General features: G+C 53.3%; 1 protein-coding gene across 15 annotated transcripts in view; it reads right to left on the minus strand.

Moving 5' to 3' along the window:
- Window positions 1–1,952: 1,952 nt before the first annotated feature.
- POLR3E (RNA polymerase III subunit E) overlaps window positions 1,953–14,343 on the minus strand; it is a 34,003-nt gene continuing 21,612 nt past the window's right edge. For 6 of the 15 annotated variants that reach the window (XM_023246303.2, XM_023246302.2, XM_019820805.3 and 3 more), the window contains 10 exons: window positions 13,351–13,471; window positions 10,292–10,373; window positions 9,128–9,187; window positions 8,873–9,030; window positions 8,353–8,414; window positions 7,309–7,832; window positions 5,431–5,574; window positions 4,718–4,795; window positions 3,429–3,554; window positions 1,953–2,743 (listed from right to left, as the gene is read on the minus strand). In XM_023246303.2, coding sequence (XP_023102071.1) covers window positions 2,687–2,743; window positions 3,429–3,554; window positions 4,718–4,795; window positions 5,431–5,574; window positions 7,309–7,832; window positions 8,353–8,414; window positions 8,873–9,030; window positions 9,128–9,187; window positions 10,292–10,373; window positions 13,351–13,471 — 1,412 coding nt within the window. In that variant the 3' untranslated portion in view covers window positions 1,953–2,686. The other 9 variants (XR_002738817.2, XM_023246304.2, XM_045047528.1 and 6 more) reach the window with 9 other exon arrangements.

Here is a 14,343-nt window from a genome sequence, read left to right on the forward strand (position 1 = left end):
ACACATATACACATATATATATGTATATATGTAATCTTGATAGAGGGAAACCGAATTCTAAGCAGGCTCCATGCTATCAGCCCAGAGCCTGACATGGGGCTCAAGCTCTCAAACTGCAAGATCATGACCTGAGCTGACATCGAGTCGGACGCTCAACCAACTGAGCTACCAAGGCACCCCAGGGTAGCTTTTTCTTTAACATGCCAGTGCAATCTACTACTTAGGATTTGTATTCATAGCATGCTATCTCTGTCAGGTTTTATTTTATTTTTTTGTTTATTTTTGAGAGAGAGCATAAGCAGGGGAGAGGCAGAGAGAATCTGAAGCAGGCTCCAGGCTGTCAGCACAGAGCCCAACGTGGGGCTCCAATTTACCAACTGTGAGATCATGCCCTGAGCAGAAGTCAGTTGTTAAAGCGACTGAGCCACCCAGGTGCCTCTCTTTGTCAAGTTTTAAACCACTGCTTCCGGATTTGGAGGCTTGTTACATGCTTAAGTTTAACCCTTGTGCTTGTCATAAAGATGTGAGAATAGTTCAACCATGGAAATTCCTGGACCTGTTCTTCTCTAATAATTGGTCTGTCATTTTCTTTCCAACCAGTTTTAAAAAATTTTTTTTTAATGTTTATTTTTGACAGAGCAAGAGCGAGCGTGAGCAGGGGAGGGGCAGAAAGGGAGACACAGAATCCAAAGCAGGCTCCAAGCTGTCAGCACAGAGCCTGACACGGGGCTCGAACTCAGACCGTGAGATCATGACCTGATCGGAGGCTCAACCGACTGAGCCACCCAGACGCCACCCCCTTTTTTTTTTTTTTTATTTTTTTAATGTTTATTTTTTACATAGGGATAGAGCATGAGTGGGGGAAGGTCTTTCCGACCAGTTGTAAGGCTCATGCCATTTTCCTTCATGTTGGTGTATCTTTAATTCTTACAGCGAATTTTTTTGTTTTTAACAATTCTTTCCTAAGTTCCTTAAATTTACTTTCCTATTTGAATTCAGTGTTTAACTCATTTCCCTTTGTCAGTGTGTTTCAGGCTATGACTGCCCACTGAGCCCTGAGACCCTTAACTTCTCTGTGGTCATGCTGTCTCTGCTGTGCACCATGAGGAGTCTCTCCTTTGTAAGGTGGTTATACAATAACTGGACATACTCTTGATCAACTCTGGAAATTTTTACTCTTTTCAGGCTCATGTTAGTAGTACCAAGAGCATAATGGCCTGTGAAACTACATTACCAAATGTTTTCCTTTTCGGTGTTGAGCATGCATAGACCGTCACCTAAACCTTCAGGTACCAGTGGCTCTTTTGCCCAAAACAGATCATGGAAAAAGAGGTAGTAAAATTTCACATCTTGCCCACACCAGCTTACTCTTTCTTCCTAATCCTCTAGGGCTCTACTATCCAATAAGGTTGACATTAGCGACACATCCCAAGTGAGCACTTAAACTGTGGCTGGTCCAAACTGCAAATGGTGTAAGTATAAGGTACCAGATCTTGAAAACGTGGTATTTTTTTTTTTTTTGTACTTATCACTTTTTTGATGTTTATTTTTGAGGGAGAGAGACACAGAATCCGAAGTGGGCTCTGCTGAGAGCTTGCCCGACACAGCGCTCGAACTCACGAACCGTGAGATCATGATCTGAGCCAAAGTCAGATGCTTACCAACTTAGCTGGCGCCCCTGTACTAACATTTTTATACGTTGCCGTTTTAGCCACATCTTGGGCTAAATAACCTATTTCTACTAGCTTCTCTTTACTGTCAAAATGTACAAGTTACACCTATGGCTGCATGGTTGTGCCAGGCGGCGCTGCTCAGGTCATTCCCCCTCCCCCCCCCCCCCCCCCCCCCCCCCCCCCCCGCCGTGGGCTCCCTCCCCTGGCTGTAATCGAGGCCCTGAGAGCACAGACAGCACTGCCTTCCTGTGACCCTTTGAAGACAGTAGCACCACGATGCCAGGTTAGTGTTACATTTATTTTAAAAATACACAAAATATAAATTTTTTACATCAAAGTGTGATAGCCTTATACACCGTTCCATACTTACCTGGTTTTGTTTGCATCCTTATGCAAACAGAATAGATGGATTTGATTCTGATTTTTCCTATGGTTCATGTAAACAGTCGAGACTGCTACATAAAGTAAGTCGTTTTAAAAGGTAAAGTGGCCACAGAAACCCAACAGTAAAACAATTCGATTTGGTTTGTTTAATGAAATTGGCAGAAGTCTTAGCAGATAATCAAAAACTACACACTGGCTTCTAGACATTTTAAATATTTAAAACCTTGAGGTTTTCTTCATCTTGTAAACATAACTTAGACCTCGTTGGCATTAAGTTTGAAAAGTAAAATATTAAACCATGATTTATATCAGCCTGCCTGGGGTCAGTATACACCCTCTTTATTAGGAGAATGAAACCAAATAATAAGCAAAATACATTGGGGATTTCAAATTATACTGTAAAGAAGGTCCCGGCCGCCGTCTTCTGGGAGCGATCTAACTGAAGCTGACCCTGCCACTGGCTGAGGGTGACCCCCGCTGGCCACCAGACAGCACGACACCCCAGCCGCGGGACGGTCAGGTCCTCTTGCTCCGTGGCTTCGGAAGCAGGTGAGGCTGCGTCCACCTCCGCCGGCTCCGCCGTCCTTCCTGGGACTTCGACGCACTGGGTGAGTGGTCTGTGACTACTGTCAAGACTGTACCGTCCCTTTAAGGTACCACATGCCACCGTAGCTCACACAGCAGTCCTGTGACGAGAGAGGGGTGTTCAGCAGGCGAGGCAGCTACTCCGGCCCGTACAGCTCCTCACGACTCGGTTTATGATTAATGGATAGAACACAAACGGGAGATGACGATGCTGTGGTAACTGCCCGGTCTCCTTAGTGCTTGGGGCTCAGGCCCTCTTCCTCTCGGGGAGGGGGGGGGGGGGGCGGGGGGAACCACAAAAGAATATGCTCGGCAAGCACAAGATAAAAAAAACTGTCAATAAGCTGACCCAGAAGAAAGGTGCTTCATAAACAGCACCATAGACGGCCTTGGATGTTTGAGATACTAAATCAAGATGTAAAGAAAGCATCCTCAGCTTTCTGTGTTACAATGTTTCTGCCAATATGGTATCTGCACCATAGTCCATTCATAAAAGCATTATAAGTAGTATATTTAAGGACTTGCATATACTACATGATAAATTATAGATTTCCTTTTAAATTTAAAAATTGATTCTACTGAAAGCCAAGTGGTACAGGATTCAAGAGGGGAGTGGAGTCAGGACTCAGGCCCAGTCACTTAAAGGGATGACCCGGCTGGACGAGCCTTGAGCAGCTGCAGAGACCGCAGCTGGCTGGGGGTGGGGTGGGGGGGTGGGGTGGGCGGGGAGGACTTCCACCCCCTGTCGGCCTCCACCGCAGGCGCTGCTCCCCAGAGCGAGTGTACCTTTAGCACTTTGTCCACCTCCTGTTTACTCAGATCCTCTCCGCACTCTTGAGTCAGCCGCGACTGGATCATGTTCCGGCGGACCCGGTAATTTTTGGAAAAGATTTCAAGCAAAACCTGTCGGTGCTTTAGTAGCAAAAATAAGTTATTGTGGGAAACAGTCACCTAAAAGAGAAACCTCCCCGAACAAGAGATCCAGAGCCGTGGGACTGAACTCCACGCTGCAGTCTGTGTGCGCCAGGACTTCTCTAGACAGGAATACACCCGACCAATCCGTCGTCCCGAGACCCCAAGAAGAAGAAAGGACCAGGCAAGCGCCAGCAGAGGGTCGGCAGTATAGACGTGGTGTTTCGTGACACAAAACAGAAGTGAAAATGGATTTAGGATGCAGGGAAAGTCACCATCTAAGCTACATGAAGACGGGGCTGGAGACTGTTGCCCATAGAGCTTTGTCTCAATGCACTTATCTTCTCATCAGATTGAAGTTAATTGTGAAATTGTTTTCATTTCCTATCCCTTCAGGACTAGAAACTTCAGATGCCACCTATTCTGGCCAAGAGCACACAGGCTGGCTCAGGAAGAGCCCCTGCAGATGCTCTTGCTCCGGGGCCCCGTCACAGCCCTGGGGCACAGAGGCCCACCTGTCTGTCAGCCCCTCTGAGGCAGAAGAGGGATCTCCCTTCCTCCCCACACCTTAGGAACAGGGCCAACTAGTGTTTTAGCAGTTTATTCTGAAATCCTTAAAGTTCAAGCGAGTTCATGACTGAAGGAAAATTTCTGGACGTCAGGGTCCATGCAGCCACTGCTGCTGTTTTAACTCCTAGTTTGTTCACTAGACACTTATGACCCTTCCTGCCAGGGTGTGACAGGAGGCAAAATGGACCAGTTTCTCTAATTTAGAAATCCAGCACCTGAGAAACGTGGACTGTCACTGGTTCACCAGACAGGCTGGGTGGCAGAATCCTCTGGAAAGCTCTGTAGAAGTTTAGATACCTAGGACCCTGCCCCGTTCCTCTGGAACTGAACGAAGTCTCGGGGGTTGGTCCTAGGAGCCTATAGAGATTTTTTAGAAGAGGACTTGGATGCAGCCAGTCCAGAAGGCAGTAGGGGACCAAGGGTTCCGGTCAAATGATTGGCACGTCCGGCCTAACGCGACACAGGGACACGGAGCCAGAATATTTAAACTCGAAAGCGGCTGGAAAACGAGCATGTGTTACCGCACTGGGTCTCCCCGAAGGCCTCACCCCCCCTCCCTGCCCTTGGGGAGACGGTAGCAGAGGTCACCTCACCTGATCGCTCATGTCTCCAGACTCCCAGAGGGCGAACACCTTCTGCTCGTCTGGGGATGCAGCGGTCTGTGGGGGAAACTAACCGAGGCCTAGGCATTAGTAGTTTGTCTTTGCCACGTGGGTCCACGCGCCCCTCACCCCTCCCAGCCCGCACAAGCCCCATTCAGGGATGGAGCCGCCCTTGTGAGACCGTGGGTTCCAGTTCCAGCTCCTGCCACTCACTAGGGCGTCAGTGGGAGGGAGCGGGACAGGCCCAGCCTCAAGTCGCCGGATGCAGTTGACAAGGTGGGGAAGGGAGTTCTGCTGTGTGTCCCGTTAGCCTGGCATTAGCTCCCCGCTCTGCTCCGACACCCAGTGTCCTCCTACCCTAAATATACACGTGCAGATGGGGCCTGAGAAGCACTCCCACCCCCACAGCCCCTAGGAGGATCTGGGGATTCCCTCTCTCGAGGGCCGTGTCCTTGTGGGTTACGGACCCTGCCCAGCTCCCAAGCACCCGTGCCACTTGGTTCAGCAGGGTCTGAAGGGGGACCAAGAAAAGGGTGGCCAGGCTCAGGGCACCTGGTAGACTGGTTTCCAGCCCTGACAACACAACAGGGGTGGCTACCACCACATAAAGCCCCGGGGGGACCCTGACACGTACAATCTCATTTGATCACTGGAAACCAGAGAGGTGGGAGCAGGGAGCTGCTCCAGGGCAGAGGTTTACTCACTGTCCACAGTCGGACGTCTAATAGTAGAAACAGGATTAAACTCAAGCCTGTGAGTCGAGTCTCCTCCTGCTCCCTGGACCTGAGCATCCTTGTGTACACATCTGAGGTCTTTTCCTCCTCAGAGGAGACTATGATATACGGTCCCTATATCAAGATCATGAGGAGGGAGATAGATGGGAGCAGCAGAGGGGCCACGGTCTCCCAGAGATCCCAGCCCCACTAAGAGGGAGAAATAGGGCAAGGGTACCTGACAGTAGCCTACCTCACGTCCCTCTCCCATCCACACAGCACCCAAGACGGCCTGGGGCTACCTAGACCCCTTTGCTGGGGGGGCAAGGGTGCTCCAAATAGGGCAGGGCCCCCAAACCCTGGTACCTTCCAGAGGAAACCACACCAAGGAGGCTCCCGGACACGAGGACCAGATCTCCTGGGACGGCCCCGCCAGCATGGGATCTCAGGCCTCTCATCCTAGTTTCTGTTTCTCGAGTACACAGAGTTGGGCCTTTGCCTCATCACCCAAGGCTGCAGGTGCTTCTGACCTTGGACTGCAAACATCAACGATCTCTTAAGAGGCAGCCGCAGCCCCATGTCACGCGGTCTGGTGCCAAGTCTGGGCAGAGCTTAGGAGGAGAGAATAACCAGCACCACGTCCTGAAGCCACAGCTGACACTCCTCACGCTCAGCTAAGGGAAATGGTCCACAACACACGCTCTGCTCCTACATTTCGTCCACTCCGGGGCCCCTTCCTATGCAGGGACAGGAAGCCCCGGGGTGGGGGGAGGGGATTGTCACACTGCCACCTGCAGGCCTGGCATCAGAAATGCTAACCATGCTGGCCTGGCCAGCTAACCTCTAGCCCGGAAGGCCTGCCAGAACCCACGCACGAGCCAGTACAGCAGAAAAGAGTTCAGCCCTGGGGCACCTGGGTGGTTCAGTCGATCAGGCGCCCGACTATCAATTTTAGCTCAGGTCATGATCCCGTGGTTTGTGGGTTCGAGCCCCACATCAGCCTCGGTGCTGACAGTGCGGAGCCTGCTGGGGATTCTCTCTCCCTCTGTCCCTCCCCCACTCATGTTCTTGTTCTCTCTCTCTCTCAAAAAAAAATAAAATATTTCAGCCCTGCAGCCACTAAACAGGTTCAAATTCCAGCTCTATCACTTCCTGGTATACGAGAAAAGCTCATTTATTTCCCTTCTTTAAAACTCGGTTTCTATACCTACAAATTGCAAAGAAGATCAAAAGATAACAGAAGTGGAGTCAGCTTGGGGCTGGGCCTGCGTGGCTCAGTCGGTTAAGCGTCTGACTCTTGATTTCGGCTCAGGCCACAATCTCACGGTTTGTGGGATGGAGCCCCGCACGGACAGTGCCGAGCCTGCTTGACATTCTCTCACTCTGCCCCCTCCCCAACTCTCTCTCTCTCAAAAAAAAAAAAAAAAAAAGTGAGTCGTCCTGAAAAAACGACAGGAAAAAGATGTGCCGGCAGAGTGGGGCGGGAAACCAGGCCAGGGAACCCGCACGGACAGCCCCCGCTCTAGGCCAAGTAGCGGCCTGGCGCCTTCAGACATCTCAGGGGGCCCTCACCCAAGTCCCAGGAGACCAAAGCCAACATCTGCCCACGTCACACGACGGCGCAGAGGCTAAGAGGCCCAAGGTCACACAAAGCCACCACACGAGAGCCAAAATTCAAAGAAAGGTCAGTGGTCCTCCCGAGTTCCCAGGCAGCCTCCAAACCGACGCCCCCAAGGCAAGCAGGGCGCAGGCCACTCCAGAGTGACGGGACCGGCCTCCTTTCCGCCACGAGCAGCGCTGCCCGCCCAGGAGCCCGCCTGAGGGCAGCCTCGTTCGTACGCCCATCGGGCCGGCGCAGGCTCTACTTACAGGCACCAGTATTTGCTTGCAACCGGCGGCCAGCACCGTGTCCTGCAGCATGCGGTCCGAGATGCCGCTGAACAGCGTGTGACCAGGTGGCAGGCTGGCCAAGTGCAGGTTGAAGAGGCGCTTGAGTTCACTCAGCGTGAGCACAAACTGTCTCTGAAAGGTGGCCTCCACGAAGGCCCTCAGTTCCCGGGCCACAGGGGTGCCGGCACAGCCCGGGGGCGGGTGCCCGTTGAAGCTGTCCCCGCCCGCCGCCCGCCCGCCAGGCAGCCCGTTGGCCAGCCTACTGTGGAGGCCGCCACCGAGAGAGGTGTCCATGGGCTCCTCATCTTCTGCTTCCTGCTCTTCCTCCTCCTCTCCCTCCTCACTCACGGGCTCCTCCTTGATCCGCACGCCGGGCAGGACCGTGGACGCCCGCACCTGCTCCTTCCTCCGCTGCAGCTCCCGTTCCAGCAGCGCGTGGTTCTGCTGGGCCTTGCTTCTGGCCACCTGGACGCGCTGGTCCCCGGAGACCAGCCCGGCAGGCCCTGCAGGCAGAGGCCAGCGCTGCTCAGGGGGGCGTAGAGACGGGGCAGAGAGGGGCCCTCGGCCTGCGGACACCCCCCGGTCCCCCAGAGGGAGGGGATGGAAACAGTGCAGACCAGCCTCTCACTCCCACCTCACCCAGCAGGGACTGAGCTACCCCGGCAGAGAGGAAAGAAAGAGAAGTGGGGAGAGTCAGAATCGCACGTTGGGAGACCCCAACCAGGAGGGGTTCCCGGTCCCTGCCGGCTCCTCCTGTCCCCTCACCACTTCCTGCCGACCCAAGAGGGCCCAGAACCCAGGAGAGCCTCAGAGCGCACAGGCCCTCAGTCCCCGAGGCCAAGCATTTAACGGGGGACAAGCCTTAAGCTGAGGTCTGAGGGGAAGGGAGACGAAAGCACAGAAAGGCCAACCGATGGGGAGAGCCACACACCCCTCTCTGGGCCCGACGAGCCCCAGCAGAGCAGCCCGCCTGGAGCCAGGGGCGGGTTAGGGGCCTGCCCAGTCCGAAGCCCCCCCGCACACCTGATTGTCCATCTGGCTTCTTTGGCAAGGTTTCCTTCACGAGATTATAGACTTTTTCTAATCTGAAAAGAAGAATAAACTTTAAGCCACATCCCGGGTCACCTGCCTCACTACGGCAACGTTCCCTCTTGAGGCCAGGGACATCCTGGTGACCGAGGATGCCGTGTGCACAGAGCCCGGTCGCCCCTCCCCACCGCGCACAGCCATGCGGTGGGCGGCGGTGGCCCAGCCTTCTCTTCCGCGGCCAGTCTCCAGCCCGCTGCCTCGGGCCATGCAAACCCCGGCTCTCCACACGCAGCCCTCCCTTCCTGACCCCTAAGAACACACCTGCCAGCTCTGATCGGCAGGGGTAGCTGTACCAGGCCTGTGCGGGGGGGGGGGGGGGGCGGGGGGGGTTCTGGATCAATCTGCCACATCCACCAGCATGCAGGACGGGGTGCACGCAGCTCCAGTATGCTCTCACCAGCCCACACCCGGCCTAGGGGACGAAGTGGCTGTGGACGGCTCAGTAAGCCCTTACTTGGCCTGGATACCCGACCACAGCATGTGCTGCCGCTGGACCACATCTGGATGTTTCTTGATGAACTCTCCGTCGTAAGGCAGTATGAACTCCCAGCCTTTGTTGATCCTCACTACGGCCATGTGCTCCAGAAAGTCCTTCACATCCTCCGTGCAGAGCTGGGGGAGGGGAAGAAGTGAGGCCCGCAGGCCCGAAAGCCTGCCCCAGCCCCCGTTCCCTGCAGGGCCCGGGCTTCTGAGGGGGAACGTCACTTACTTTAGTCACTGCTGCCACCTCTTTCCGTACCACCCACCGGCTCTGCGTGAACTTCCACATCTGAGGGAGAAAAAGCAGCATGTTTCCAGGGGGCAAACAAAGATAGATCGCTCCTAAGACTGTGCCCCAAACCCACGTAGTTGTCCTGGGGGCCCGAGGGCAGGGAAGACAGTCGCCGACAAGAACTCAGACTTGACCAGACCTTCTCCCAGGCGCCGTCTGACAGCATCTTCACGTGAGAGAAAGGCTGACAGGCAGGGGCGGCTGAGGGCTTTGTGAACAAGCCTGGGAGTGGATCACCCCTGTGCTTCGACCCCGAGACCAAACTAAACTGCACAGGCACCCAGACGCTAACTGTCCAAAGGAGCTGGGACATCCGACCAGGGAAAGGAAAACACAGGCACTCTCTCCAGAGAGAGCAGCCTAAGGGCTGCCCGCGTGAGCAGGCCTGTGCGAGAGCACATCACGGTCCCCGTGCACAAGCTAAGGAGACCGATTTCCCTGAACTCAAAACACAAAGCTGAGGCCAAAGGAGGCAGTGCTGATCCCAACGGCCGGGGTTCAAGCCCTCAGGGAGGCTGTGGCAGGGATTTAAGTTCTGGATAAGGGCAGGGGTGGGACAGGGCAATGGAATAGAGGAGCAAGCCAGCAAAAACCCACAGCAATAGTGCAGGGAACGCGTATGAGAGAAGCAGATGCGCCCAGGACCGTGGAGAATGGGATGGTCAGCCCCACCCAACGCTGGTGCCCTTCAGGTATTTGGGCCCAGTGGTCCCAGACTGTCCAATTATTCTTAAGCTAGAAATCCGGTTTGTACGGTGATTCTGAATTGTAAAAATCAATTTAAGTCAACATAAAAAAAAAAAAAAAAAACAAGACTGCAGACAGCTCAGGCCAAATGAAACCTGTTTCTTAGCCAGAGTCCGCCTATGGGCCTCTGGTTTATAATCCCCAGGCCAGAGGAACTCAGATTTCTTATGAAGCCCCAGACTCCAGGATTCTGAGTTGAAGGAGAAAGAAATAGGGTCCAGAGCCACACCTGCCCTTTTCCCACCACCGGGGCCAAGGTCCTGGAAGCCCTGCATGCCCCTGCCCCCCCCGCCCCCCCCCCCCCTCCGTGATCCCTACCCGACCGACCAGAGGCCAGAGAGCCTGAGCACTTACGACAAAGTCTCGGCCCCTGCAGAGCACCTCGGCAGGCACGCCGCTGTGAGGGCTGGAGGAGTCCTTGGGGTACAGGATGTCGCTGCCAACGAGAGCAGGAGCCACAGGTCAGTCCCATCCCTCAGCCCCTCTACCTGCCACAGCGCCGGCCCCCAGCTCCAAGCACTCTTTCCAACACGGGCTCGGACGGCTTCCCAGGGCCTCCCTTTTACCCTCGGAGCCTGGCTCTGTGAACACGTATGTAGAAAAGAAGCACCCCTGCTACGCACACCCCCTTAAGAGTTCTTCCTCACTGCCCTTCTCGACCTTCCGTGCACACACTGGCCCAGCCCCGAGGCCCACCGCAGTCAGGGGCTCAGAAAGAGGCCAGCCCAGGACTCGGGGAGACAGCGAGTCCTCCACGTGCGGCAGGCGTGAGGCCAAGAGACTGGCTGTGAAACAGCACACGAGGCCTTTACCACCTGCCGGAAGGGGTGGGGTGGGCAGTGTGAGCAGGGGTGAGAGGGGTCAGGGGCTGGGACCCGGCTGGGCCCTGAGGCACGAGTGGGGCTAAAGCCTTTGGAGAGAAGAGAAGAGGACCAGCAGGCAAGCTCAGAGAACTTCAGGGCGCAGGGCGAAAGAGCAGGGTCATGAGGCTCACAAGCATAACTTGACCAAGTTCAGCCACAGACCCCATCACACCCCAGTGGGGTGTCACACACACCTCCCCAGGCCGCCCTGTGCCTGCGGTGCCTCTGCCGGGAGGCCCCTCTCCTCCCCTCCTCCCTCCACCTGGCAACCAACTAATACCCCTCCATCGAGGTCGAGCTCTGTGTCTCCTCTCTACCCAGAATAACTAAGGGAACAGGGACCTGGCTTGTGTTGTTCACCTCTGCCACACAGACAGAAGGGACCCACTAAGTGGGAACTGAACGAGCGGAAGAACATGGTCCATGCCCTGGATCTCTGCACTCGCTGTGCTCAACTGTAATGGAGCCCACCTCCGCCCCACAGATCTCCCGAGGACAGAGACGGTGTGAGGAAGAGAGCGGAGCAGAGGGCACGGCCATATTTACCGAACGATTTATGAATTTTGCATCATTTCCTCGCAAGAACACAAAAGGACAGGGCAAAGAAGGAGCATCGCCCACAGGCCGTGGTGTGGCAGCATGGGCTTGCAGCAGGACCCGAGGCACCGGGGCAGACAGAACACATGGCCCAGCGGGCCCTACCTTCAAGTCACAGGGACACGCCTCAGGCTGAAAGGGCAGAAACATCAGGGCCGGGCAGAGAGCTCAAACCCCAGCTCTGTGGCTGCCTTGCTGCCCGACGTTTGGCAAGTCTCTGCCTCTCCGGGTCAGCGTCCTCTCATTCATTCATGCTGTAAATACACCTGGCTGTCCCATTTAATGGGCGACGTGCCATCCGAAGGCCTTTTATAACCAAACACTTGTGCGGCACAAGACAATGGCCACAATGTACGGACAGAGACCGGGCATTCGTTTCCCAGGGCAAGGGCGCCACCATGTGGCAGTAACATGAATACCTTTACCATTCACTTGACCGACTGAAATGATGGGAGCTGCTGCAATGAAGGACTTAAAAATTGGAACAATTCACATTTCGATAGATTGTTCGCCTTATACCACGCTTCCTAAAAGCGAGGCTGTATGAATTAATTTTATATTACACTATTTAACATTAACATAATTCAGGGAGCCACACTTGGCAAGGGTCTAAGATGTGCCAGACATTGTACCGAGTACCAAGGACATGAGGGAGAGTCCCTATCCCCTTGAAACGGACAGTCTGGTGGAGGAATCACAGAAGAGAAACTACTGACAGGCATCAAGCCACAAATTCAGGACCTCTGAACCCCACAGGATATGTGAAAGGAAATTCAGACTCAGACACATCTTAAGAAACTGTAAAAAGCCAAAACAAGAGAAAATCTTAAAACGAGCCAGAGAGAAGCTAGGGTAAAGACTGGACTTGTCACCAGGAACAATGGGAATGAAAACACAATGAAATTATGTCCGTGTGTGGAAGGAAAGCCATCAACCGCAAATTCTACACTCAGTAAAAATATCCTTTCTATTTCCAACTGTATCAAAACCAAGGAAATCCATCACCTGCAGACCTTCATTAAACACCATAGCACTTTTTAGGAGAAGGAAATCATCCCAGATAGAAACAGATGAAGAAAGGCAGGATGAGCAGAATAAAAAGGTAAATAAATATGTGAGCAGATCTAAAGAATATTGACTAAATACAATAATATCTTGTGGGTTTTAAATACAATTAAGGGGCGCCTGGGTGGCTCAGTCAATTAAGCAACTCTTGGTTTCAGCTCAGGTCATGATCTTGCAATTTCGTGGGTTTGAGCCCCCATGTCAGGCTCTGTGCTAACAGTGTGGAGCTTGCCTGGGATTCTCTCTCTCTCTCTCTCTCTCTCTCTCTCTCTGCCCCTCCTCCACGCACGCTCTCTCAAATAAACTTGAAAAAATAAAAAAAATACAATCAAAATATATAAATACAACGGCATGGGAAATGGGAAGAAAATACATATAAAATATTCTAAGGTCTTTGAATTGTGCTGGATGTGGGTAAAACACAGCAATTAATATTAAACTGTGATCGGGGTGCCTGTGTGGCTCAGTCAGTTGAGCGTCTGACTTGATTTCGGTTCAGGTCATGACCTCACGGTTCATGAGTTGGAGGCCTGCATCAGGCTCCACGCTGACAGTGTGGAGCCTGTTTAGGATTCTCTCTCTCCCTCTCTCTCTGCCCCTTCTCCACGCGCATGCACGCACTCTCTCAAAATAAACAAACTTAAAAAAAAACAAACAACTCATTAAACCATCATCAGTTATGAATGCACACTGAAATCTGTAAGGTCCAGAAAGGAGAACTTCCAAATTAGCAGGGAGAAACAAAATAAAAAAAAAAAAAGAATCCAGTAGAAGGTAAGAATGGATATAAAATGCAGGACAAACAGAAAGCACTAAGGTAGGCTTAAACTCAAAACATTGAATTTGAATGGATCACAAGATCCGTCACAGAGTCACAGAGGGACTGACCTCTTCACCACCCAGTTTCCTTGGACTAACATCGCCACCTTCTGGATGCCACGCAGAACAGCCACAGAGTCGATGGAGGGGCCCAGGAGGCTCATCAAGTTGGCAAAAGGCATGACCTTCACTGAGGAGGACACAGACAACATCAGACAAGGGAAGGGTGCCCGGGCCCGTCCCTCTCCCCTGCCAAATCTACATAGCTTCAGGTTCACTTAACCACCCCGGCATGTAAATAACACTGATGACGTGGGTAATAACAACAGCCAACTTCACTGGCTGCTTGTTATGTGCAGACACCCTGCACCTCACTGAATCCTGCAGGAAAGACCCCAAAAGGTGCTCCTTAAGGGTAGAACTATTACAAGGCACCTGGCTGGTTCAGTGGGTAGAACATGCTACTCTTGATCTCAGGGTCATGAGTTCAAGCCCCATGTCGGGCATGGAGCCTAGTCAAAAAAAAGGGGGGGGGGGGCGGCACCTGGGTGGCTCAGTCAGTTAGGCTTCCCATTTCAGCTCAGGTCATGATCTTATGGTTCATGAGTTCGAGTCCCGCATCGGGCTCTGTGCTGACAGCTCAGAGCCTGGAGCCTGCTTCGGATTCTGTGACTCCCTCTCTCTCTGCCCCTCCCACACTCGTACTCTGTCTCTCTCTCTCAAAAATAAATAAAACATTAAAAAAAAAAATTTAAAAAGGGGGAGGGGGGGAGACTATTACTACTGAGGCCCAGAAAGGCAAGAACCTGGGGATGACCCCATGTCCTTTGCAGGAAAGCCATCGGCCTGGCACCCTGGCAGCCCCAGGCATAGCTGGGAGCTCCCCTCCGCTCAGGCCCCTGGAGACCCCTGAGTTGGTATCTCAGAAGAGGAGCCCAGGTCCTGGGACTTGGCTCTTGAGGTTCAGGGCTCACATCTGCCCTAAGGGTTCTGGCCCTCCAAGTCCTCTGAGAAAGGAGACCAGTCCCTACTGTGTGGAGCCTGGTGAGGACGCCTCAAAAC

The sequence above is a fragment of the Felis catus genome, chromosome E3, assembly GCF_018350175.1.
Source record: "Felis catus isolate Fca126 chromosome E3, F.catus_Fca126_mat1.0, whole genome shotgun sequence".
In the NCBI taxonomy this organism is placed as follows: Eukaryota; Metazoa; Chordata; class Mammalia; order Carnivora; family Felidae; genus Felis; species Felis catus.